This window comes from Salvia splendens, chromosome 1 (assembly GCF_004379255.2).
Source record: "Salvia splendens isolate huo1 chromosome 1, SspV2, whole genome shotgun sequence".
NCBI lineage: Eukaryota > Viridiplantae > Streptophyta > Magnoliopsida > Lamiales > Lamiaceae > Salvia > Salvia splendens.
The window spans coordinates 35,186,428-35,213,443 of NC_056032.1; the positions used below are offsets into that span (position 1 = coordinate 35,186,428).

The following is a 27,016-nucleotide window of genomic DNA, read 5'->3' on the forward strand; positions in this document are numbered from 1 at the left end:
GCCGTGCGGCTGGGGCTGCTGCCTCGCCGTCGCGTCACCAGCCGTGGTTGTCTACCGTCGCAAATGGAGATGCCAGCCGTCGGGGAGACGTCGAGCGGCTGTCCGCCGCTGCCCGTCGCCGGCGGTGGCCTCTCCTCCTCCGAAACCACCCCGAAACGTCCCGCAACACACGTTATGGTTATAAAGTTTCGTTCTTTCCTAGATTCGATTATGCGCGGCGATCGTTCGATTATTTCTACGTCGGTTTCTACTTAGTTGATTATGGAAGAAGGTCAAGCTATATGCATACAAAGCTAATAATAACTCATGCATTGAGATGGAGATGGATTATACCTCCTAAAAGAAAAGGTTGGACTTGATGGTGAATGAACAAAGATGTGAAATTTCCTCCTCTTGCTTCCTCTCTCGGCTTCTCTCTCTCGCCACTTTTCCTTCTCTCTTCTTCTTCTCCCTTTTTTTCTTTGCAAAGTGAAAGTGAGAGGGTGGCTTAGAGGGTGGATATTGATGGGGAAGTGGGGAAAACCGATCGATCATGGGGAAAAATGAAAACCGTCGGCCATGAAGCAAGAAGGAAGAAGAAAAGAAAGAAAAAGGAAAAGAAAAGGAAAAAGACTTGGGCTTGGTCCAATAAAAAAAAAATACTTGGGCTTCCACAATTAAATTCCAATTGGGCTAAAGAAATAGAATACGAGCCTAAATTAGTGAAACCACTACTTGGTGGATTTAAAGAGTATTTAGACTCCAAGATTAATTTATTTTTTTAATTGGACTTCGAATTTATTTTGAAAAGTCCAAAATAAATTCATACATTATAATTTTATATTTTTCCTTCGTTCATTAAAAATTCACGGGTCTTCATTATATTAGATTTTGCTATCTCGTTCCCCATAAATACCAATTAAAGTACGAGAAATCGTACAAAATTTATATTTGGTGTTGTTCCAAATATAATATCCATTCATCCGTTCCTCGCTTACGCGCGTCGTTGCCCATACATTTCCTTCCATTTAATACATTCGTCTTGCTAATGAATAGCAATTTCATCATCGATCTTTCAACGAGACCTTAAACGAGTCTCCATCGTTCATACTTAAAATAACATAAACACATTCTTTTTCCACGTTAAACACATAAACCATATTCTTTTCATATCACACCTATCGAGAGGCATAACATTTTGAAATAATTTTATCCATTATTTCATTACATAAGATAAATTTCTAACTTAAGGTACGGGTGTTACAATTTTGCGATGCGATCACTTTTTCACGGTGGATCTGACACCGGAGGAATCTAAGGTGAGGCTCGCGGTGATCAATTTTGAAGGTCGAGCTCTTCAGTGGTTCCAAAACTGGTCCAAATACCAGGACCTTGCGATGGCGACCCCTTGGCCTCTGTTTTTGCAAGCTTTGGAGGGGCGCTTTGGCGATCACTTACTTGGTGATCCGATGACTGAACTGCTCTCCTTGAAGCACACAGGTTCGTTTTCCGATTATCATGATCGATTTGAACTTCTTTTGGGTCGTGTTTCTATTCCGGAGTCATATGCCATAAGTCACTTCATTAATGGCCTACGGCCCTACGTTCAAAAGGCTGTGAGACTATTTATGCCACAGACCTTGGTTCATGCTTATGCCCTTGCTAGACTTCAGGAGATGTCTAGTCCGACGAGGGAGGGATCTTCTTCATATCCTAAGAAGTTTGGGGGGAATGACTCTAGAATCTCTGTTGCTGGGAGTAGTAACCTTCCTCTGTTACCCACACCTACTATGCCCAATTTTAAAAATAGGAGACTCCTCACTGTAGAGGAAATGGCTGAAAAAAGGGCAAAGGGGTTGTGCTATGGCTGTGATGAGATGTTCGAGAGAGGCCATAGGTGTGCAAGGAAGTTGTTATATCTGTTAGAAGTAGATGATGGTATTCAGGGGGAGGGGCCTCACATGGTGGAGGATGATGTGCCAGAAGAATCTGAGGAGGATGATAACCCCTTAATCTCCATTCATGCTATGAGTGGAGCTAACTCTAGAGCGTTCAGGACTATGAGAGTGACTGGGAAGATAAGCAAAAGAGTTGTACACATCCTGATAGATTCTGGGAGCACACACAATTTTCTGGACCTTCAACTGGCTAAGAAGTTGGGTTTACATCTTACTCCAGTCAGACCAGTTACGGTGGATGTGGCAGATGGGAACAGGCTTGAGTGTGATTCAATGTGTAAAGGGCTGAAATGGGTGCTGAGAGACACCACATTTACTACTGATGTATTGCTGTTACCTCTGGGTAACTGTGACATGGTGCTCGGTGTACAATGGCTGGAAACCTTTGGCATGATTCAATGGGATTTCAAGCATCTAATTATGGATTTTAAACTCCAGGGGAAAAGATATGTGCTACGAGGTGCACAAGCCCCAACCAAGGTTCAAACCGTATCTGAAAAGGAAATGAATAAAATCATCACTAATTGCCCTAGGGTCCAGCTTTGTTGTATCAGAGTTACTGAGAGCACTCCACCCGAGCTCCTAGCAGTGGAGGAAGTAGCGAATGAGCAGCTGCACTCTGTGGAGCTACAAGCTTTCTTGGAGAGTCAGGAGGGAGTATTTGCTGAACCCACTGACCTTCCTCCCATGAGAAACCACAACCACCAGATTGTTTTGACAAATGGTGCTTCCCCAGTCAGTGCTAGACCTTATAGACACACTGCATTCCAGAAAAATATCATTGAAAAGATGGTGGCTGACTTGTTGAAGCAAGGATTTATTCAGCCAAGCTGCAGTCCATTCTCATCCCCTGTGGTTTTAGTAAAGAAAAAGGACGGGTCATGGCGAATGTGCATTGACTATAGGAGGCTAAACAAGATTATAGTGAAGGATAAATATCCCATCCCTTTGATTGAGGAATTGTTGGAAGAGCTTCATGGAGCTGCTGTTTTTTCTAAAATCGATTTGAGGGCAGGCTATCATCAAATTCGGATGAGGACTGAGGATATACATAAAACTGCCTTCAAGACACATGATGGCCATTATGAGTTCACTGTGATGCCCTTTGGTCTCACCAATGCTCCAGCTACATTTCAGAGTTTAATGAATGATATATTCAGGCCATACTTAAGGAAATTTGTTCTTGTCTTCTTTGATGACATATTGGTGTATAGCAAGGATGAGGTTTCACATCTGGACCATTTGAGGTTGGTATTTAGCAAGCTCAAGGTGAATTCTCTATTTGCCAAGAAAAGCAAGTGTGACTTTGCTAGGGATCAGATTGAATATCTGGGACACATCATATCCAAGGCAGGAGTAGCCACAGATCCTAAGAAACTGCAGGCTATGCAAGATTGTCCAGTGCCCTCTTATGTTTCCAAACTGAGGGAATTTTGGGACTTACTGGCTATTACAGGAGGTTTATCAGAAACTATGGAATTATTTGTAGACCTCTTACTGACTTATTGAAAAAGGATGCCTTCAAGTGGAGTGAGGAAGCAGAGGCAGCTTTTCTGGAGCTCAAGAGGGTGATGATGAGCCCTCCAGTCTTGGCCTTGCCTGACTTCTCATTTCCTTTTGTTGTAGAAACTGATGCCTCCAGCTATGGCATTGGGGCTGTTTTGATGCAGAATGGGCATCCACTCGCCTTCATTAGCAAGACCTTGTCTCCAAAACACAAACAGATGTTTGTTTATGACAAGGAGCTGCTTGCTGTGGTTTTTGTTGTAACCTACTGGAGCCATTATTTGGGTAATCAACCCTTTGAAGTTTGTACAGATCACAAAACACTAGCTCATTTGATGAAACAGAAGCTCACCACCCCGGGGCAGCTGCATTGGTTATCTAAGCTGATGGCATTTGATTTTGTTATAACTTACAGGAAGGGAGTTGAGAATGTGGTAGCGGATGCCCTCTCCAGGGTCCACTCTTCTGATATATTATGCATGGCTATCACCGCGGTCTCGACTGATATCTACCCTCTGATTCAAGCTACATGGCACTCTGACCCTCAACTTAGTGCTTTGATTCTAGAGCTCCAACAGAATCCTCAAAAGAACTCTAAGTTTTCTTGGATGGGTGGTCAATTGCGAAGGAAGGGGAGGCTGGTTGTGGGGAATGATGAAGGTTTAAGGCGGCAAATCATCTATCTCTTTCATAACTCTAGCTCTGGGGGACACTCTGGTATTTTGGCTACTTATAAGAGACTCTCCTCTTTATTTTTCTGGCCTAACATGGAGAAGCAAATCAGAAACTACATCAGAGAATGCGATATCTGCCAACGTTTTAAGTATGACAACTCTGCTCTTCCTGGGTTGCTCCAGCCTCTGCCTATTCCTGATGAAGCTTGGTCTCAAGTCAGCTTGGATTTTATTGAAGGTCTTCCTCTATCTGGTGGCAAGTCAACCATTCTGGTTGTAGTGGATCGCCTCACTAAATATGCTCACTTCATGAGCTTAGGCCACCCTTACACGGCCTTGACTGTGGCTCAGGTTTTTTTAGACCATGTGTTCAAGCTTCATGGTCTTCCCACAATCTTGATTAATGATCGTGATAAGGTGTTTTTGAGCAACTTCTGGTCCGATTTCTTCAAGCTCCAAGGGGTTGAACTACACATGTCCACAGCATACCACCCTCAATCGGATGGGCAGACCGAGGTTGTTAACCGTTGCCTTGAAACTTATCTCCGGTGTATGTGTGGTGACCAGCCGACCACTTGGAGTCAGTGGCTGAGCCTTGCTGAGTTTTGGTATAACACATCTTACCACTCGGCTATTGAGACTACACCTTTTGAGGCTCTATACGGTTACCCACCGCCCCTACACATTCCTTACTTCAAGGGTGATTCCTTGGTTCATGATGTAGATGAGAGCTTGGTTGCACGTGAGGCTATGATTGAGGTTCTCAAGCATCATTTGGGGCGTGCTCAGCTGTGGATGAAATCTCAACATGACAAGCATCGTTCTGAGAGGAAGTTTGCCTTGGGAGATTGGGTTTACTTGAAGCTCCAACCGTATAGGCAAAACACTCTTCGTGATAGGCAGTTTCAGAAGCTGAGCCCTCGTTACTTTGGTCCTTTTAAGGTTGTTGATAAGTTTGGGGAGGTTGCCTACAAGCTTCAACTCCCTCCGGATAGTAAAATTCACCCGGTGTTTCATGTTTCTCAACTTAAAAGGAAGATGGGCCCTCTGGTCCAGCTTCACGGTTCTCTGCCGGCTGTGGGCAACTCCACCTTTCTGGAGCCGATACAATACTTGGAGCGTCGCCTAGTCAAGCGGGGTAACATGCCAGCTACTCAAGTTTTGGTGCATTGGGCTAACTCCTTCCCGGAGGATGCTACTTGGGAATTTCTTCACGACATGGAAGAACGTTTCCCGCATTTCAAACCTTGAGGTCAAGGTTTATCTAAAGGGGGGAGATTTGATACGTGATATATGAAATGAATAAGCGCGGGAGATGGCAACCTAAATAACAGGGTGCTTGGATACATGCAACACGAGGGAAGAGAGGAGCAAATCAGCCATGTGCGCGGAGCGTGAGGAGAATATAGTTAGTTAGATTGTTGTGATGTTGTTACTTTCATACTTGCAGCGTGTATATAAGCTGCCTTCCCATTTTGTAAGTTTCATTATTGAATTAATGCAAAATAACTCTTCCCATTCTTCCTCTCATAGTGCATTGCGTATTGGTACTCTCTCGGTCGCCGTTCCGGTCACCGGTGGCCCTGACTTCGTACCACAATTGTAGTCTTGAATGTATTTATTGATTCACAACCTTATCTCTAGTTTAGTGATTTAAATTCGATATACCCCACTCTAACCCAATAACCCTACTTTGAAACACTGCACATCTTTGCAGAATTAGACAAATACCATTATCATCTACCGATACACAACCCCACCGGCCGAACAGAAAAGGAATCTCGTGAACTAGACATTGGAATGGTAACCCAAAAAAAGTTGCAGAAATTTTTTTAAAAAAAGAAAGAAAAAAGAAACGCATTGACACGAGGGAATAATGAAGAGAAAAGCAAACTTGTTGGAAAATATCTAACCTAACTCTGTGAGTGAGTGCGTTGAGAGAGTGTAGGAAAGAGAAGGAATGTTGCATTTATTTGGCGGAATCCAAAAGGATTTCACAAAGTTGAAATGGAATATGTTGCTTAGCGTCCGTTGTGGCGACGCGCAGTTTTGTTTAGTGTGACAATGACACCTTGTTTTGCTAAACAAAATTTATTTGCTTTTGTTGAACATCAAGATTAGTGTCTATGTCAACTGGAATTTTTTTTATTTAGAGTGTTCACGCGGTTCCACGTCACAAAAATTTGTCCATAACCACAAAAATTTGTCCAACCCAATAAGAGTTATGCCACAACCACAAATCACATTATTTTATCCATTGTTGGTATATTTTATTTAGACTAGAATAAAAATAAACTATCGCGGCCTTGCATATTGAGTAAATAAATCTAGAGAGATGAAAATCTGGTTGTGGAATTGTAGTTTGGATGTGGATGGGTGAAGTAAAAATTGAGAGAAATAGGTTGTATTTATAGAAAAAAATTAAGAAAATAAAAAAAAACATTTAAAAATCCACCGGCGCCGCGGCAGCGGTCGGCGGTCAATAGGCCGCCGCCGATGCGCCCCGACCACCACCGCCATCACCCCGTCCATGCCGCATACGCGGCGCTCTCCCCCCGCTACGGCTGTCTCCCGGTCAGCAATAGCCGCCGCCGCAGCATTATTGTGGACAGTCTAATATCTACTCTATTCATCCAATAGTTACTTAAATGGTAAAAGTAAAAGAAAGAAGAAGAAAAATAGTTGGATAGTGAGGCCATGATAAAATACTCTATATCGAAGAAAATGTCCATATAAATAAATATAGACTATTTCTATATACGAGACTCAATCTATTTATATAGGACAGGAGATAGTACAACTTAGTTTCACTTTACTAGCATAGTCCATTTGTTAAAAATTAGCTAAGCTTATTGTTAGTTGTAAGTAATTAGATTTTTTTTATCATAATATAAGTGAGTGGTATTTGATTTAAGAAATTCGGTTTCAATTAATTGCGATATTCTAGGGTTTTTTTCATTAAATATTTTCTACTTTTTGTTTTTCATCTCATGTTTAAGTGCATTTCAATTTATTTATTTTTCTATATTTTCTCTACTTTCATAGTAGTATTTGCTTCATGATATCAGGACTACCTATCAAGGATTTAATTTTATTGCTTTAAGAAGATTAATATGGAAGCAGTGCCTCTGCAGAATTATAATTATTGAAAATTATGTGTGGAAACTCGAAGAATTTTGAACCGCTCTTGATTGTTCCCAGTAAATTTCACTACGGAGGAGTATTGAAAATTACTGAAAGTTGTTTCCTTTGATTCAGAATTTTATTTTTATCTTAATAAGTTAATGGTATTTTAATTAAGAAATTCAATTTTAGTTAATTGAAAGATTGTAGGATTCTCTTTCTTTAAATACCTTGTGTATTATTTATTGTTTATTCTCTCAACTTTTCTCTTCATATTTGTGGCAACATTGTCTAACTCTTCTCATAACATGCTGAGTTTATGGTAAAGAAGCCAACGTCTGGAATTGTCGAGTGTATAGACCTTATTAATTCAATTAATGCGTTATCATTTTTTTAAATCGTAAATTTCACAGCTAATGTACATATTCGTTGCAATGGTAACTCTTTGTGCAACACGTGTATATGAAGCATATATCCTCTACTTTCAGTTGCAGCGCCTAATTTATATTCAAATGCTTACTTACATTTACAAAAGAAAATATGAATCCAACTACCATACAATACAATTAATGATTTGGTGTAGTACATCAGTACATGCATGTATATTAATTTGACGTTATGTTAATACAAAAAAATACATAACGTATACGATGAAATGAATAACCTACACTTTCTGCTTCATTTTCACTGGTCTACCCTTGCTAATTAGAATATGGGGAAAATGAATAGAATGCTCATAAAAAAATTGTGACAGAAGAAGCCAAAACTCAAGGCATTGAAAAGTTAGTCATATGATACAACTAATCTTTATAAACTAAACTAGTGGACAACTTATTTCTTTCCCAACTTAAGCAAACTATAGTAAGCCATGACCCTAAAACCTATACCACTGATGATAAGGTTAAGTAGACAAATCAACCAGCGATGAACATCATACCCTAAATCGTTTAACGAGGCACATCGGGTTATCAGCCAAACTCCAGAGAATCTGCATATACAACACAACAATATTGATCACAAGATCCATGCAGTTATACAGAAGCTTGTTTAGTTTTAAGTTGAGCTACTGACCTTTGAGCATTTGCTATCAGGAAGGCTTCTAAAGCCCACGTCGGATAGCAGTACTGACGTAGTATCCTTCCAACTTTGTCACCTTTATCTTGATTCGCAATGAGAGTAAGAACAACGGGAAGAAGCACGCACCACTGTGAATGAAAACTGAATTGTCAGCCCAAGAAAGAACACCAGATGAGATAGAAGAAAAATATGTGAATTAGCTACCAGTTGGGCTTGAGCGGGCTGCAGCGCAATAGCAAACACGTATCCTATCCCAGTCACACAGTACATAAGGCAGAGCACAATAATATAGTTTTCTGGGAATGTTGACCTTGGATTGCTGAAGGAATAGAACATTGAAAGGAAAACCAAAGGCTTGATAAGGATATTGAAAAGATCGATTGTATCCTTGGACAGAAAATAAGCTAGGGTGCTCATGCCAGCGTCACACTCTCTCTTGAAGTGTAATTTGTCCATTGAGAATGATCTTATGGCAGATATCTTACACAAGAGTGCTGCAAAATAGAGACTAAAATAATAAATAATGATGAAAAAAGGTGCATAATTTTGCATAATATCAAGTGCTCAAAGATCTTCCAGAGGCAAGCGTCTACGACAAAAGATTATCAATATCTAAAAATAGAGTTAATATCATATCCAAAATAAATAACCAAGAAGAAGAAAAAATTCGGCAACTTGAAGTAAAAAAGCAAGTGGAAGTCCACACAAAAAATTCACATGGGATAACAGATGAAAAATCTACTTACAGACTGCAATCACCGAGTACATATAGCCGTAATAGCCAAATGTGTCACCCTTCGTTTTTGAAAGACATCCTAAGCATGCTCCGGCCAGCAAGAGGATAAAAAAATCAGCTGCTTGTAACTGAGCTTCTCGCAGCCGCTGCTTGCAAATTCTGAAGAAATTGAAAGTGATTCAAGGATGAGCTGAAACGAAAACATTGTATACTAGTATATCACCAGGACAACAATTGCATAACATTTCTCAAGTTTTATGCAATCTACTAATGAAGGTTGTAGCATTTTGGTCCCAATAAATGCAAGAGTGAATGAGTGATATGGTGAATAAATTCTCAGAGGTATGGGCCTCTTGGACGTCGGCTGAATTAATGAAGATGCAAAAAGGAATAATAACAGGAACATTTTTACTCAAAATTGGAAGAAAAGAAGTAACCCCACTATAGTAGTATTAGATTTTCACAGAAACAGAAAAGAAACATTGACCAATTAACTGCTAATATCACATAAATATATTGTTTCAAGGTAACAGAACAAACAACAGGTATGGGGGTGAGTTGTTAAGTACCCCAATCAGAAACAAAATTGTCAACCCTCATGCCACTTCTTTAAAAACTTATGCTCCCTTTGTCCCATTAAAAATGAAACCTTTTCCTTTTTTGGTTGTCCCATTAAAATTGAAACGTTTCCTAAAATGGAAACAACTCTATCTCTACTTTTTCATCTCTCTTACTTTTCTCTCTCTTTATTAACTCACAAAACAACACTACATAAATCTCGTGTCGATTCCCAAATGTTTCATTTTAAGTGGGACTGAGGGAGTACATTGTAGATCAGAACACCTCCGTACTTGGTTACCTCGAAGGATTGGCAATTCTATCCTAGGATTCAGTATCAAAAAATGATGAAATGGAAACCTGCAAGAGGAGAAAGCTTACATACCTGCCAAGAAAATATTTATACTGCCGCATGAAACCAGGTGTTTGGCGATTAGATAAATCATGTATTTTAAGGAATTTAATCGAGGGCTCCTGTTCTTCCTCCTTCCATTCACTTCCCGGAGTAGATGGCTCTGGGGTTTCTTGAGCACCAATACTACTTCCACCTTTAGAGGCTGATGCAATTTCATCACAGTAATGTAGCATATCTGGAGGAACAGAGTAGCCGTTGTGAAGCATCCACCGGACAGGTAGCTGTTCAGCAGTCACACCAGCACATGGTTTTACGATACCCTCAAGTATATCAATGAAATGATCTGGAGGATTGACACGATCAGGTACATGGATTCCAAAGCTTCCAAAGTATTCTTCTACTTTCTTCACCGATCCATGATATACAGTAAGACCACCTTTGGCCAAAAGTACTAAATCATCGAACATTTGGTACAATGTGTAGCTGAAGCAGGAAAAGAAAGTTATCTTACTTTACTCTCTCTTTACTTTAACTATTTATTATCATTTTTTCAAAACGAGTGCTCAAAACGAAACGCCTCTACTACAGTGGGACGGAGGGAGTAACACTTAATAGCATAAATATGCTGAACACAAAATGCGTGTGAGAGCTCCAAGGATTTTAAATATTTAACCATAAGAGATTCTTCACTTGGTGTGCATGCATTATGTCATAATGAGATTTCAGGTTGAAATGTGGGTGAACTCAATGAATTTGGAATCCCAGGTTTCATATTTAGCTCATCTTGCACTCTTGTCAATTGATGGTATAATTTATGTCTTTTCAAACCGCATTTTCTAATGACTCTCTAGTAAAATTTCCCAGATTCTTGTTAGCCTTTCTAATTTAGTGTCTTTCTCTCATAGCCTTCGAACAATTTTAAAAACTCGAGTTACCCCAAGTTTACCCACGACAAAGACAGCACCTAGTGCAGTTGAAAGATGATAGGGCATTGGCAATCATGTATCTATAAACTAAGAAACACGCAGACATTAAAAATAATTCAATGATATGATACTTCACTATAGATAAGTTAAATTAGTGTATTTGGTCCATATATTTTGCAACACATCAGACTTGAGCTAGTTGCCATTTAGTCAAAAGATACTGAAATTTAATGCAGTTAGGATTCTATCACCAAGGTAAAACTTGCATGATATATAACTTTTTTGTTGTAATGCATCCAGGGAGGGAAGCAGTAAATAACCATTAGGAGTTACCTGGGCTGGTGAAGAACCATGCAGATGTTTACTCCTTCAGTAGCCTCGCGTTTAAGGGCTCTAATGAGTAAGTTGGAAGACGAACTGTCTAAACCAGATGTCGGCTCATCCAAGATTAGCAGAGAAGGTTCCATGACCATTTCTAGACCTACATTTACTCGTTTTCTCTGTCCTCCAGATATACCTCGCTTCTCAACAGTTCCAACTAGAGAATCTCTTATTGCCTGTAGTCCAAGGGCCTCGATCACTCTCTCAATAACAAGAACCTTATCAGGCTTCGGCATGTGCGCAGAAAGCCTTCATTGTGTTCAAATCCAGCAATGAGTTCAATAACATCAATGCACCAGAAATGGCATTAAAAGAATGTTAAGAGCCCCAAAGCAGAAACAATTTGCATAACAAGTCAACTAGGACTTAAAATAAATAAAATTTTACTTATTTGAATACAATTAGCATAAGTTATTAGTTACAGTCTGGAAAAATTCAAGAACCAGAGCATGTTAAATACTTAAAAAAATTATTTTATACATAGTCCATCGATAACCAACTACGGACTACATACAGTTAGCATGAATTCATTCATGTGTAGTTTCCTGCCATAAGATGAGAAAGACAACGAAAAATAGAATGCAAATAAAGGACTTTAGATATCCAACTCAATTCATGATGAGCAACACATACAGTTTACAATCGTATCCCTAGAGCATCACAAGACAAAATCATAGCCAAATTAGACCGTCTTAACAATCACCTTGAAAAGCTTACGACATAAATAGACCGAAAAACAAATTATAGGAGTCAGCTCAGTGAGAAATCTTGAATTTGTGAAGAAAATTTCTTTAATCTCATATATTAGGCTATGGAATGATGGTAATTGCTCCACGTGAATTATAACTAACAAACCTGCACCGAGCACTGAACCCGAGATTTTCTTCTACTGTCAAATTCCCATGAACAATGTCATCTTGTGGGACAAAGCCCACAATTTTCTTGTAGCAATGAATGGAATCAGGCTTTCCATTTATGAGAATCGAACCAGAAATATGGCATCCCCTTATTTTTCCTGCCACAGCAGAAAGAAATGTTGTTTTCCCTGCTCCTGATGGACCCATAACAGCAGATATTCGTCCTGGTAAAATTTTTCCAGTCACACGCCTCATCAGATGTTTGTGCTTGTTTCTCAGAGTTATAGTAAGATCTTTAAAAGCAAGCTCAATGGTAGGCCTCGTCTTCATATCTGTCTCAGTTGCCATTGAAATCACACCAGAGAAGGTTAAGTTTTGTTGCATTTGTTCCATAGCTTTCTCCTTTTCAAGCTGACCATATGCATACTTAAATATTTGGCTCTTAGTGTGAAACTGTTTGGCCTTTGGCTCTTGCTTCTTAATGTTCCTATCTCCGATAGCCATGTCAAAGCCAGAGTTAGAATCTAGATCGCTATCAATTGACTGTACCATCTTAGTGAGATTGCCTGCTTCCTTTTTTGCATTATGAACACCAGTTGTTGGTTTATTTGAGCTAGCTGGAACTGGTGCATCGTCTTTATTGCGTGAAAATGTACGTGACAGCTGTTTCTGCAAGCCTATAGCTCCCTTTCTTGCCACATCTTTTGCAACTTGCCACTTTTCTCTTGCATGTGCAGTTTCCCGGGCACTTTTAATTGCTCTCTCTCTGGATTTGGCCATTCTTTCATAACGAGTTGTAAGGATTTGATCGGAGCAATTGTAGAACACTATTAACACCAAGCTCAATGCACCCTGAATGTGGATATCAGATAAAACTTTAGCAAGGAAATTAGATCGATTGTCATCTCCTTTTAATGATTTTTCTAGGAAGGGGCAGGGACACAAACATAAATATGAGTGGTCAATCAAGATCTAATGCTAAATAATCCACTTACAATTAGCATAAATCCATAGGCATGCAAGTTCTGTGTGTTAGAATTCGGGTTGCAGGTACTCAACTTGAAGCAAACTGCAAATAATTAAGACAATATTAGAGGGAGGAACAAATTCAGCTACAGACTATATGAGCCAGCATTAATGGTACAAAGGAGAAATGTCAATCTGGACAAACCTAATAATATGAAATTCTAGTAAGCCTAAAAATTACCCTAAGTGGAAACTGTACATCTTGTCAAAGTATAATCTCAATCATCTAAGAGTCAGCAATTTATCCAGGGAGAGGATTACATGCAAATGAACAAACTATCCATTTTTATGATGAGTTAGTTACTCAGTACAAGCACCACATGCCATATATGAAAGAGGGTGGATGTGGTAATGCCTGAGGTCAAACTAGATAATAACAATCTATTAACATAATAATCTGGACACTAAGATAGATATGAACAAATTAAATATTTAGCTATTCTAAAAATATCTACACTTTTAAATATAAAAGATCGAGGTCAGTTCTTCTAGGAAACCACTAATGAGTGTTTGAAGATTACCTGTTTCTTCAGTAGAGCCTTGCATGCAGTAATGTCTGGAGTTTAAAAAAAAATGAATGTTACTACAGTGATGCGTATTTTCAAGTATAACGAATAACTGCCTGCTAAAAGGTGCAAGAAAACTTCTTCTTGATGGTGCACATACCCTCTGCTACAATGGATCACTTGGATTGTACTTGGACAATAAGATCCTGCTGAACAAAATATGTCATCACTACCTCCTACACCTGCCCATACATCAGCTCCACCGCATGAATGAGTTGTGCTACCAGGAGGTAACTGATATGTATATCTGCAATTGCTTACCACCTAAAATGTCAAGACTGATTATAGAAATAACAACATTGATGGTGAGATCAAAATGAACTTACGGTTCACATACACCAGTTGATTGGTTGAGCTGCGCACGCGGGCAATATGAGCCTAGTGGACAAGCTTCAATATGAGGAAAGCAAAGTAAAATATGAGTTAGTTGCAAGAACTTCACTCATTGAACAACTTTATATGACTCATTAATCAAAGAAACTCGAGGACTCTTTATCAGGGTACAACATATATTACCCACAAAAGCTTTCGCAGCATACTATAACCAAAATCTATAAAGAACTGAACTTGAATTAGTACTTGAAGTGCATCAGAGTGGAGAAAAATGAAAAGTCCTCTTCAAAAGTACTAATTCAACCAGTTTTAAGCCCTACAAACTCTACCATACAATAAAAATGGTTAATATGAGGATAAGAGCTCCATTGGGTGCAATGTATAACAATCTGTAATAGTATGCCAATCACAGTTACTATTAGTAAGGTGAAAGAAATCTGATAAATCGTTTCTTCTCTCATTACTGAAACATAAACTTATAATATGCATTTCACCTTTGTCCCCAGCTCATCACTGGAGTTGTACCACAACCACACTACTCTTGAACTAGTTAAACTATTGTGTCCATCTGTATTTACCATATGGGTCATATGCTTCTTTTTTTATTTTGTCTGCAAAAGAGCCAACCTTCTAAGGTTGATTTGGTGTAAGTTCAAGGTCCCAACATGCAAATCCAACAATCTATCATTGGAAAAATCATATAGAAAATCAATAAAAAAGGCAAGAGCAACTTTAACTTCAAATACACTGCTTAAACTTTTATTATGCGGTGAAGACCTTGCATTCTATTCATAAGCCAAAAATTGAGTCAGATGTGGTCTTATAATTTGAAGAGGCACTTACGAATCATGCAGGTGAGACCTCTGGGACAGAAGAAACCCGCACAACAAGGTTGACTATCAAACACCCTATCTGGAATTTCTATGTTTTTCAGGTCAGCCTGTTCGGTCTCTGGAACAGAACAAGCCCAACCGGGCTCACATCCAGGAACCCACGAGTTTAGATTACAGTTCCTATTGAGTTTTAAGACTTGTGCATCTGCATCTGCATCAGTTTTCGTAAAACTGGAGAAGTAGAACTTTATTTCTGCTGCTGTACAGATCCTCTTGGTCACATCTGTTGAATTGGGCAATTCAATGCCAGAAAATAATTACAGTACTACATATATTAGTGAAGTATTCAAGTACTATGCATCATTTTATAGATTATGCAGTAAGAATAGGTCATACTAACATCATAGAAAACCTCATTTTCTTACAATCAACTTCTATGACAATTGTAATATATAACAATCGATTTGCATAAGCCTTCCGTTCACATACACATTACAATATTAGAGCATTAAATTATGGATACCTTTGGTCTCTTTAACACAATTACTAAGAAAGTCCAAATTGTTCTCGAACTCAAACGCCCCATCCAGATCATGATCTCTGGGATAACAAAAACACCATGAGGCAATAACCACATTAACAATGACGTAAACAAAACAGGTTGTCGAAATTGAACTCACACGTCCCGCGTGCAAAATCCTAATGTGGAAGTAATCTCCTTGTTGAATATCTTGGTGAGGTCGCGAATTTGGTTGTAGATCATATACTCGTCCTCACCCTGGCACCACACGCCCCGCAGAGAAGAAGCTGCGATTAGAACCGAAATCCACACCAGCAGCGATGCAACTCGAGAGGAATTTCCCCTAATTCCACTCATTTCAATCGTGTGAATCTTTAAAGCACTGGCACATAAGGATAATCATCAAAATGATTGCGTAGAAATTTCCGAATTTTGTTTGTAGATTTTTCCAGCGTAATGGCCCTCGGTTAAGGTCGTAGCTGCGAGACTGTACATTTTAGAGCACGGGCTCCAACAATTGATGGATGAAGAAATGAACGAGTGTTTTTCCAAATTGTTTGGGAGGAAATTGGGGATAGAGAAAAAGCTTTTCTGGTTGATTTTTTTTGGTTGAAGTTGAGGTTCGAGAACGATGCTTCCATGGAGATAGGAGGAAGAGTTGGCGGGGAGAGATTGATGGCGCTAATTTTGGACTCAAGCAAAGCGGAAGATTCCTATTTTTAGTCAACATAGGATAGGATAGCATATGATGGGATAGCATACGATGGGATTTTTAATTATACGTAAATATGTAAAATATAGTACTTGTCTCACTTTTCTTTTTAGTTTGTCCCACTAAAAAGGTCATATTTTCATTTTTAGAAAAAATTTCTTCTTACAACAATAGAAATATTATATTTTCTCTTTCCACCTAACACACAAAATAAATCCTCCTAAAATCCCGTGTCATCCCATAAGTGTGACATTTTTTGTGCGACGGAGGTAGCAGTACTTAATTTCCTTTCATGGAGTTTGTATTTCTATGTTTCTAGGATAGGCGAATGTATCATAGAAATATTCCATCCATCCTTTATTATTGGAATGACTCTTAAAAGATATAAAGTGAAATAAATATGAATTTGTTTACTAAAAATAACAAAAAACAAGCCAAGATTTCTACATATCCCTAGAAAAAAAATTCATGGTCAATTTCTGGTATTTACATTATTTAGGTTTGAGGGATTTTAGGATGAAAACGCCCCTGAGCCCATAAAGGGAAGTTTGTGGCATTCATATCATATTTGCAAACTTGTCGTCTTGACACCATACATACTTGCATTAATTTGATATATATAAAGCACATATGTTTGGTATTTCTTTCATGTGTGATTTCATTCTGATGATTACTTACATGTGATTTTCAAATGTGATAGTATTAGTTTTGCTGTGTACAGTGTATCATTGATGTGTGGTCATTAATGTCAATAATCATCTTCCAATCATAACAACTAAACGGTCATCTTCCCAACTACCTCCCTTTATATAGACAATGTATTGCTCACGTATTTTCATCTTCTTCTTCAACTATTTACTACAAATGTTATAGATGGGATGTTTTGAAAATATCCAACTTTGATTGTTCACACAGTTTGTTGGAGTTGTCAAAATCGTGAGCTCGCTGACAGTCTTCCTTTCCTATGGCTAGGAAACTATTTAGAAATGGATGGTGCGTCCAAACGAGATATTAAAGAGTGTTCAGATTCCATGTTTTTAGTTCCAAATGAGAAATTCAAAGTATTTATGCAATAATAAAGCGACCAAACGAGAAGCCCAAAACATTCGCACTCATTTTGAGGTGACTAACAACAAAGACACATCAGCTTGCATTGCAATACAAGCATGAAAGAAAGCAACATGGACTCAACCAACACAAAAATGGTCGTTGAAAATTGTGACACACAGCAGAGGAATGAATAGAATAAGAGGTAGAAGATCCATTCTTCTAAATTCAGAGTTGCAACTCTTTATCAGATTTTAAAATCGAATTTTTTTTCTAAATTGTTGAAATGAAAAAAAAATCGAACTACCTCAAGTACTTTCATTACAACCTTCTACTTTCCCGCATCATATATGATGATGGTGGAATAAAATGCAGGTAGTATAGTAGGGTGAAATTCTTGCTAACGGAAAAAGTTGTGGGAGTTTGGAGCGAAGGAGAACAAAAATCGGCGCCTCTCGTGTAAAAATAATCTCGTTGAGCTATCATTAGTTTTCTTGTTTACAATAGGTCCAACTGTCGATTTATTTTATACTCCATATACCTAGATCCAAAACAATCTAATTCAGCTCTCAAGTCCAAATGTATTTTAAATTCCTCATGCTTTTGTATTTAACATTTGTATTCTTTAATACTCCCTCCATTCCATAGTAGTGGGGGCATTTCTTTTCGGCACGGTGATTAAGAAAGTAGAGAGATGAAGAGAGAATAAAGTAAGAGAGAGTAAAGTAAGTGAGAAGAAATGTGTTAACTTTTACTAAAAAAGGGAAATGACTCCACTACTATGGAATGTACCAAAATGACAAAATGACTCCACTACTATGGAACGGAGGGAGTATTTAATAGTCGGTGTTATTCCAAGTACTAACATAACATCGAAATTCTTCTTGATCGACGTCCACATCCAATACTCCTTTAATCATAAAAAAACAAACGCAAAAGTTGGGGCGTTACAAATATATATAACAAAACATGCTCTCATGTGATATACTACTATCAGAAGTTATATTAAAAGTTTCACACTATCACGTGTTTTAATGAATAATTCAAATTTGTTTTTGCTCTAACTCCCCTTTTAATTAATTTATATTGGGCTAGTTCAACATATTAAACCCGTACTGGCATTGTTAATTTTCCATGCCCCCTTAATTGATTTTGGGCCAGCCCAGCATTGGCTTACTATTTTATTTTGATTTTTCCCCATTAATCCTCCTATAGTCTTTGTCATTTCTTTCACCCCTTTTATCCAATTTCATTCCACATAAATCAAATTTCTCATTCTTTCCTCTTATTCTTCACTATGTCTTATACAACAACACCACCTACGTATATAATTCTGCATAAATCTTACAATATCTAACACCAATTATGAATTTTAATACTCCATTTGTCCCATTAAAAATGAAACGTTTTTCTTTTTGGATTGTTCCATTAAAAATAAAACGTTTCCTAAAATGGAAATAATTCTATCTGTACTATTCCATCTCTTTTACTTTACTCTCTCTTCATTAACTTACAAAACAACAATACATAAAATCTCATGCCGATTCCCAAATATTTCATATTTAATGAGATAGAGGGAGTACGTTCTAGTAATAATAATTCTTTATCTGACAAACATATTTAGTTAAACAACTCTAACGCATGCTTTATTAATTCATAATATAAGATTAAATATTTTTTGAATTTCCAATTTTTTCATAACATTCTCACCTCAAATATTCATTTAACTGAATTTCCAATTATACTTTATTCTTAAATTTCACAAATTCCGCTTATTTCTAATTTTAATTTTCCAGGGTGTTGCATCTTGCTTGAATTAAACACAAGTAATTAACAATAATATATTAAGTAGTATATAGTACTAGCACCCATTAGTTACTAAAAAATAATATTAAAAATTTTAATAGCAACACAATCTTGAGTCTTGCATAGGAATTAATAAAAGTCAATTCAAATATTGTGCTACATGCCTTTTAATTTAAGTAAGCCATTATACAGCAGTGGGTTTACATGCATGATGCAATACGTATAAAGAATGGCTGAACTGATAAATATTAACACTCTAGTTTTTTAAAAACATAAATATTAGTATATAAATAAAAAATCGCAGTCAAGACAAAGACAACTGTTATTGATAAGCGTTTAGAAAACCATAGGAACTCAAAAGGAAATAAAACAAGAAATAAAAAATAAACCTGAATTTTTTTCGTCCTTTCACCTCCTAAACGACGTCAGATGGCCAAAATCCACCGTCCATCATCGCGACAATGTCGCAAATACCGTGCGAATTTCAAGTCATTCTGACACAGAACATTTTATAGAAAAAGCTTTCTCCAGACGCTAGTGTAAGAATTTCCACTGAAAATTCTGGAGTGATTTCTTAGTTATTAAAGACATTTATAGAAAAAGCGTTTTTCAGTTTAGCCATGAATCTATTCTAAAATAATTTCTTGTATGAAACATGCCCTTATATGTTTATATGCGTGCATGTCTAGATGGCATTCCCTTTCATTTATCGACGGCGACGAGAAATCATGCCCATGCCTTAATCAGGTTTCGTATACTCTGGTTGATCTGTTGGAGTTTCACCTTTGACATGATGACGATGCTCCGCAAACCCCTGAATAAGACATGGAACAGAAGCTGAACTTCTTGAGAGAGATAGCCGCGAAGTCCAAGTCCATGATAGACGCGAGAGTCAACAAAGACCTCCGCAACATGCTTTGTGGGCGTGTTGCAGTGGTTGCTAGTAGAGCCTTGACGGGCATACACGCCCACCAAGCCAACATCGGCCTCATGTCATCCGACTCCGTGGGATGCTTGATTTTGTAAAAAATCAAGATCCGATGACATCTTAGGAGAGCTCAAGAGAGAGAAGAAGCTTCTATTCTATTCGAGGTGGGAATTTTATTTATTTGCATCCGCGATCTTAGGTGTTTACGTACCTAATGATCTTGATTCGATGCTTCCTACATATGAATATTTGGGAAACGTTTTGACAAAAGTCCTATGGAAAGTTGTACCCTTCATTAGTATGGTAATGTGGGGGGAGTGCGGAAGGAAAAAAAGGAAAAGTTGGACAATATTGAAAAAACGACGACATGGATTAAGAAGGCGGCAAACCTAGTGTACAAAATCCTAGATGAAGACGGGCTGAAACGTTTTGTGTCAGGATGACTTGAAATTCGCACCGTGCTTGCAACATCGTCGCGATGATGGAAGATGGATTTTAGCCATCTGACATCGTTTAAGGAGCGAAAAAAGATAATTTACTATTTTTCAGATTTATTTTTAATTTCCTGGTTTTTGTTTTATTTCCTTTTAAGTTACTAGAGTTTTCTGAACGATTACAAATAATGGTTGTCTTTGTTTTGACTATGTTTATTTATTTATAATAATATTTCATATTCAAGAAACTCTAACCCTTAAGGTTGGGGTTTCGGGCTAACTCAACATGATAATCGAGCTTTTACCGGTAAACTTAACAAGTGGATAGTACAATACATATTGATAATAGTTAGTCATATCTAGAGGAAGTAAAATATTTAATTATGATAATTTTGAGATATTGTTTATACTTATCTCAAACATGATTGAACACCAATTAAATATTTGTATAAATAAGATAAGTGAAACATAAACATATTTCAAGAAATTTTAAATCATATTTTAAAAATTAAAATATTTCTGATAATGAATTCAATTTTATAAGTTATTAATCTAATTATATTAATAAAACATCGAATTATATGTCAAATATACGGAACAAAAAGACAATAGTTACTTTACACCTAGGTCCAACCCACTGGGTAGCCCCACTTTTGGCTTGTTTCCTCATTTTTTATACAATAATGCTCATTATGATGTAGCAACCTATTTTTTTAAAAGGTGGCTAAAAAATGAGATGACCATGAATAGTAGAGTCTTGGCTTCCAAAATTTAAATTTTGATTTGCTGTTACTTGCTTATATAATATAGTCAAGATGTAATAGGCAGTTTGAAAATGATAATCCCCCGGTTTCATAAAAATAAGGATAATTTTTCATTTTGGGTCATCCATAAAAATAATCACTTTCTATTTTTAGTAACTTATTTTTCTTTAATAATGTAGATTTCATTCTCCACTAATAATATTCCCTCCGTCCCAAGGAAGATGACCCCTTCCTTGGGCGGCACGAGATTTTATGCAATTTTATTTTGAGGGAACATCTTTTATGGTGTACGAGCTTTGTCAAACTATCATTTTAGGTCCGTAAACTTTGAAAATATCATTTGAGGTCTGTCAACTATGAGTTAATATCAATCGAAGTACTTTTTTACTATTTTCAAGTTTTTTCGGATGAAAATACTCTCAATACCTTGAAGGATAAATATTTTTAATATACTTATCACATACTCATATTTTTTAGTATAAATATTTTTACTATATATTTTTGACTAATTTTCTAAATATAATATGATATTCAATATTATCACTTAAATTTGTTACATGCAAGAGAAGTTCCTTCTTTAACTTTTTATAATTAAAGAATTTTAAAATATTTTTTAGGTATGGATACTCGTAAAAATTAATGTCACGGTCAATAGACGATACTTGAATATTGATATATTGTCAAAATTATACGATGAAAATATATAGTAAAATATTTATCAATATTCAATTATCGTCTATTGACTATGACATTAATTTTTATGAGTGTCCATACCTAAAAAATATTTTAAAATTCTTTAATTATAAAAAGTTGAAGAAGGAACTTCTCTTGCATGTCACAAATTTAAGTGATAATATTTAATGTCAAATTATATTTAGAAAATTTGTGAAAAATATATAGTAAAGATATTTATACAAAAAAATATGAGTATGTGATAAGTATATTAAAAATATCTACCCTTCAAGGTATTGAGGGTATTTTCGTCCGAAAAAAACTTAGAAATAGTACAAAAGTACTTCGATTGATATTAACTCATAGTTGACGGACCTCAAATGATATTTTCAAAGTTCACGGACCTAAAATGATAGTTTGACAAAGTTCATGAACCCAAAAAGATGTTCCCTCTTTTATTTTGTGTGTCAAGTGGAGAAAATAAAGTAAGAGAAAGAGTAAAGTAGAGATAAAGGAGTTTCTACTTTTAGGAATGAGTCGTTTTGGGTGGGACACACTAAAAAGGAAAGATAAATTTAATTTTGATTGTGATTCGATTTTTTTATCTTAAAAAAATAGAATTAATTAAAAATTAAAAATTTAGGATTAATTTTTAAAAAATTAATTTTTAATATTAAAAAACTAATAAAATCACGATCAAAATTAAATTTAGCTACAATTATTTTGATATATAAATTTATAATTTTATATTTTATAATTAATATATTTAAGAATTTCATAATATTTTTTATTTTTATTTTTTACTTAATAACAGTTTAAGAGAAAGAGAATTTGACTTAAAGTGGTTGGAAAAAAGTGAAAAATATCATTTCAGATATTTAAATTATAAGAAAATATCATATCCAGTACAACTAGAGAGGGATTGAGAAAATATCATCATTAGTATCAAGATATGAAATTCAAAAATGTCTTCCATGCTTATGGAGTATCTTGTAGTACAAAAGTTGTAATGAATAGTAAAAGTACTCCTTGCATGCAAAACGCAAAAGAAATATTTGGGTAGTTAACTCTAGTTTCTAATCTTTCTTTGAAAGGTAATAATAGTCCCATTAGCAATCCAATTTCATTTCGTTGACCTTAGGCAGATATTCTCATTCTCATGGTTTACTGATACACTATAGCGTATCAGAATGGATGACCGGCGGCGGAGAGCTCGGCGATCGGTGGTTTCTTCACGCGAGAGAGGTTCTCGTCGGACAGTTTAAGGCAGTTATGTAAAACTTTTTGCAAGAGACGTGGGATTGGGAAATAAACTTATCACTCATTAAAGCATATGTTGACAAGTCTCCCTTTCTATATAAGGGCGAAGTAAACTAACATGAAAAAAGTTGTGGATGCGACTACCTTCCTGCAGCTTAAGACGGTAAGCCACTGGCCCAATTCCCTCGAGAACATCAAAAGGACCGTAATATCTACGAGACAACTTTGCCGACTGTGGTTTTGCAACGGAATGTTGGCGATACTGTTGAAGTTCAAGAAGCACTCTATCACCAACACCAAACTCCACATGACGCATGTGACGATTTGCATTGTCACGCATTCTTTGTTGCGCCTTTTCCAGATTTTTGCACAAATCGACCAACAATAGACCCCGTTGACGAATTAGAGCTGCTACCGCCGCATGAGTGCGGGAAGATGGTTCAGCTGCCACCAAAGATGGTGGCTCACGTCCATATAGGGTCTGAAATGGCAATACACCTAGAGCTTCATGATGGAAACAATTTAAAGCCAAATTGGCACATGGCAAAAAAATTGGACCATTTTGACGGACGATCTGCAGTGGAGGCCCGAAGATATTGCTCCAACCCCCTGTTCCGGACCTCCGTCCGTCCATCTGATTGAGGATGATAAGCAGTAGAAAAGTGCAATTTTGTACCGCTCAAACCCATCAACTCTTCCCACACAGCATTTATTTAAGAATATAGAATCCCTATCTGATACCAAGGTTTACGGAAAACCATGGTGTTTGACAACATTATTCACAAACAAATGGGCAACACGTAGAGCATCAAATCTGGTAGGGAGCGGAGCAAAGTGGGCATACTTCAGAAGACGATCTACCACAACCATAATGGTGGTGTAGCCTCGAGAAGGTGGAAGGCCTGTAATAAAATCCATGGAAACGTCCTCCCAAACTTGGGACGGAATATTTTGTCGTTTGACAAATCAAACAAGCAGCAACGAACTTCTTGACGTCGGTACGCATGTGTGGCCAATAGAAAGTTAAAGCAAGACGCCGATATGTACAATCGACACCCGGATGACCCACAGAGGGGGTATTATGGTGTTCATGTAATAACACTGTCTTTCAAGGGGACTGGGCAGGTACATAAATACGATGCTTGAAATATACACGCTCCCCATCAAACGTGTAGGTAGAGGATGCAACACCGGCTGAAATCTGGTGGATCAGCTCCTGAAGCTCGGGAGAAGAAGTTGTTTCAGCCTTCAAGTAAGTGAGTACAGTAGGAACCGGTTGGGTCATGGCTGTAAGTAAGTTGGCATCGGCATTAGCTGAACTGTCCGAAGGGTCATCCCGTCTAGACAAAGCATCTGCTACTTTCTTACTGCTGACCTTTTTGTATTCAATGACAAATTTAAAACCCATCACTTTGCGGATATAAAGTTGTTGATCCGGAGTTTGTACTACTTGTTGCAACAATTCCTTCAAACTTTTCTGATCCGTACGGATGATAAATTCCCGGTCCAATAGGTATTATCTCCAGTTTTGGACGGCCTCCACAATAGCATACAACTCTTTGTGATAAGTAGAAGTTGTTCGGCGACGAGTGGGGGTGAGCAAAAAAATTGAAAACTGAATATCCGAACTGAACCAAATCAAAAATTTAAAATTCAATTCGGTTTTTTCAGTTTTTCAGTTCGGTTTGGTTTTGAAATTTTGAAATTTTTGGTTTTTCGGTTCGGTTCGGAGGGAAAAAACCGAAAAACCAAATATATTATATCATATATATATATATATAGGAGAGTGTTATTCTCCTATTCATCCCTTAGATCCTTTATTCTTCGAAATATGGGTCGTTGGATCTGATTCATCAACGGTCAAGATGGATGCTTGTTTTTATAACCCCCATTGCATTATAAGGCTGATTTTGTGCATTATGAGGGTAATTTAGACAAAAAATGAAAATTGGAACCGCCAGAATACGGAAGGTCCGAATTTTAAGCAACCTGATGAATTCAACCGTTCCATCGACTAATTCTCTCTCATTCAACACTCTCTAACTTCCTCCCCACTCTTTCCCCTTTCCCTCTCCCCATCTTCCATTAATCACCAAACCCTAGCCGCCGCCGTTTTCTGAGACGAAAGCCGACGAAAAATTTGTCATCACTCTCCTAGATCCCGTCACCCACCGTCCACCAATGCAAACATCGAACCCAAACCGGCAACACCAAGTCAACAAGGTATGTGTGAAAAAGGCCGACTAGAATCCGAATTCATGATTTTTTAGACACGAAAAGTATAGATTTGAACATCCACTAGGTTGCGACTTTCGAAATTCATAATTTAGTAGTTGGTTTGGTCAGGGTTTTCTCTGTATCCGAAGCGCATACATTGTTGTGGGTTCAGAATGATGGATTCGGGTATCTTATTTTGTTTTGTTATGACAGATTCACAATGACTAAACGAGGTCGTCCGTCGCGCTCTCAACCTTCACAAGCTGCAGGTATAACTGGGTGTATAATTGCGTCAGTTGATTGAGTGTATAAAGTGAGTGTATAATTGCTTCACAAGCTGCAGGTATATCTTATTTATGTTCTGGGATGCATTATTTGACAAGTATTTTGCATTATGTGTCTGCTTCCTGACGGTTGTGAGAAAATTGGTGAATGGAATATAAATATGTGCATTATTTACCCGAGTCTGTGCATTATGTATCAAGTAGTTGTCATTGTTTGCAATCTAGTAGGCATTATGAGAATTATTATGTACATGGGTGAATTGCTGCTTACCACAACTCTAAAGTTTGCTTGTACATTATTTGTTTGAAACTGTACATTATTTATGTGGTACTGTACATTAATTGTCATTTATTATGCAATATTTGACTGACTCTGTACATTTTGTTTGTTGTAGTAAATATTATTTACCTGGTATTATGCATTATAAGATTTCATGTGTACATGGTTGAAAGGGTATTAACGAGAGTTCAAAAAAATGTTTAGTATTACTCATTTGTACATTATTTTAAAGAATCTGTGCATTCTGTAACCAGTGGTATGCATTATATAGCATATATTATGCATTATTGTGTTTTGTAATAATAAAAGTCTGATGTTTTATTTTGATGATTCCATATCTACGACTGGAAATCGACAAAGCAGTCGATGATGTTATTCCAGTAGCCCTAGCACAAAAATTTAGGGAACGATTGGCCGAGGCAGGCCAAAGCACGGCTCCAGAACAGGGTGATCAGAAGAAATCCAGGGGGAGAAAGGTCAACCATCTCTATTGTCGACGAACCCCGTCTGAGTTTCTAAACTGTAGTATATTATTATTGTACATTCCATTGAGTGCGTGTGCATAATAATGAATACCTTCAAGGCTAACAATGTACATTATCAGTTTCGTAATGCAATGTATAATGTACCTAATCTGTCTAATAATGAACTGTAATGGAATAACCTTGTAGAGTGAGTGAAGTGTTAATATCCAATAATGTAAAACTTCATTAACGATAATGAATGAGAGCTGATTACTAATGCAAAAATATTATGTACACTCCATTAAGTGCGTTTGGATAATAATGGTAAACTTCAAGGCCAACAATGTACATTATCAGTTTCGTAATGCTATATATAATGTACATACTGTGTCCAATAATGAAATGTAATGGAACAACTATGTAGAGTAAGTGAAGTGCTAGTATCCAATAATGTACAACTTCATTAACGATAATGAACGAAAACAGATTAATAATTCAATAATAATATGTATTAAATATTGACAGTGGGAATACTATTAATACTAATATAACCAAGTGAAGCACAAGACTAATCCGAAAACAAAACCAATAATGATGTGTGGAACAAAATACATCAAGCTGGCCCCTTGCCCCTCCGCGTCTCTTTCTCCATCGCCATCTCTTTAAGCATTTCTAGAGTCGTGATGGCCCATCTTATCGCACGCCTTACACCGTCTAAGAGGCCTAGTAGCATGGCCAAA

The 27,016-nt window shown here is 37.2% G+C and overlaps 1 protein-coding gene across 1 annotated transcript; it reads right to left on the minus strand.

Moving 5' to 3' along the window:
- Positions 1 to 7,951: 7,951 nt before the first annotated feature.
- Positions 7,952 to 16,118, minus strand: LOC121748250 (putative white-brown complex homolog protein 30). The gene is made up of 14 exons (XM_042142489.1): positions 15,569 to 16,118; positions 15,412 to 15,488; positions 14,899 to 15,171; positions 14,049 to 14,112; positions 13,823 to 13,969; positions 13,678 to 13,712; positions 13,126 to 13,199; positions 12,129 to 12,982; positions 11,226 to 11,522; positions 9,997 to 10,449; positions 9,064 to 9,212; positions 8,522 to 8,811; positions 8,312 to 8,445; positions 7,952 to 8,228 (listed from the first exon to the last, which is right to left on the minus strand). Exons 1-14 carry the CDS (start codon positions 15,763 to 15,765, stop codon positions 8,072 to 8,074), a joined length of 3,201 nt encoding a protein of 1,066 aa, XP_041998423.1. The 5' UTR covers positions 15,766 to 16,118; the 3' UTR covers positions 7,952 to 8,071.
- Between the last annotated feature and the right edge of the window lie 10,898 nt (positions 16,119 to 27,016).

Coding starts and splice junctions, on each gene's coding strand:
- LOC121748250 (XM_042142489.1), bottom strand. CDS start 15,765: ATGAGTGGAATTAGGGGAAATTCCTCTCGAGTTGCATCGCTGCTGGTG. Junction 13,200..13,677: donor AGGCTCTACTGAAGAAACAG/GTAATCTTCAAA, acceptor AATTATTTGCAG/TTTGCTTCAAGTTGAGTACC. Junction 8,229..8,311: donor CTGATAGCAAATGCTCAAAG/GTCAGTAGCTCA, acceptor TTGTATATGCAG/ATTCTCTGGAGTTTGGCTGA.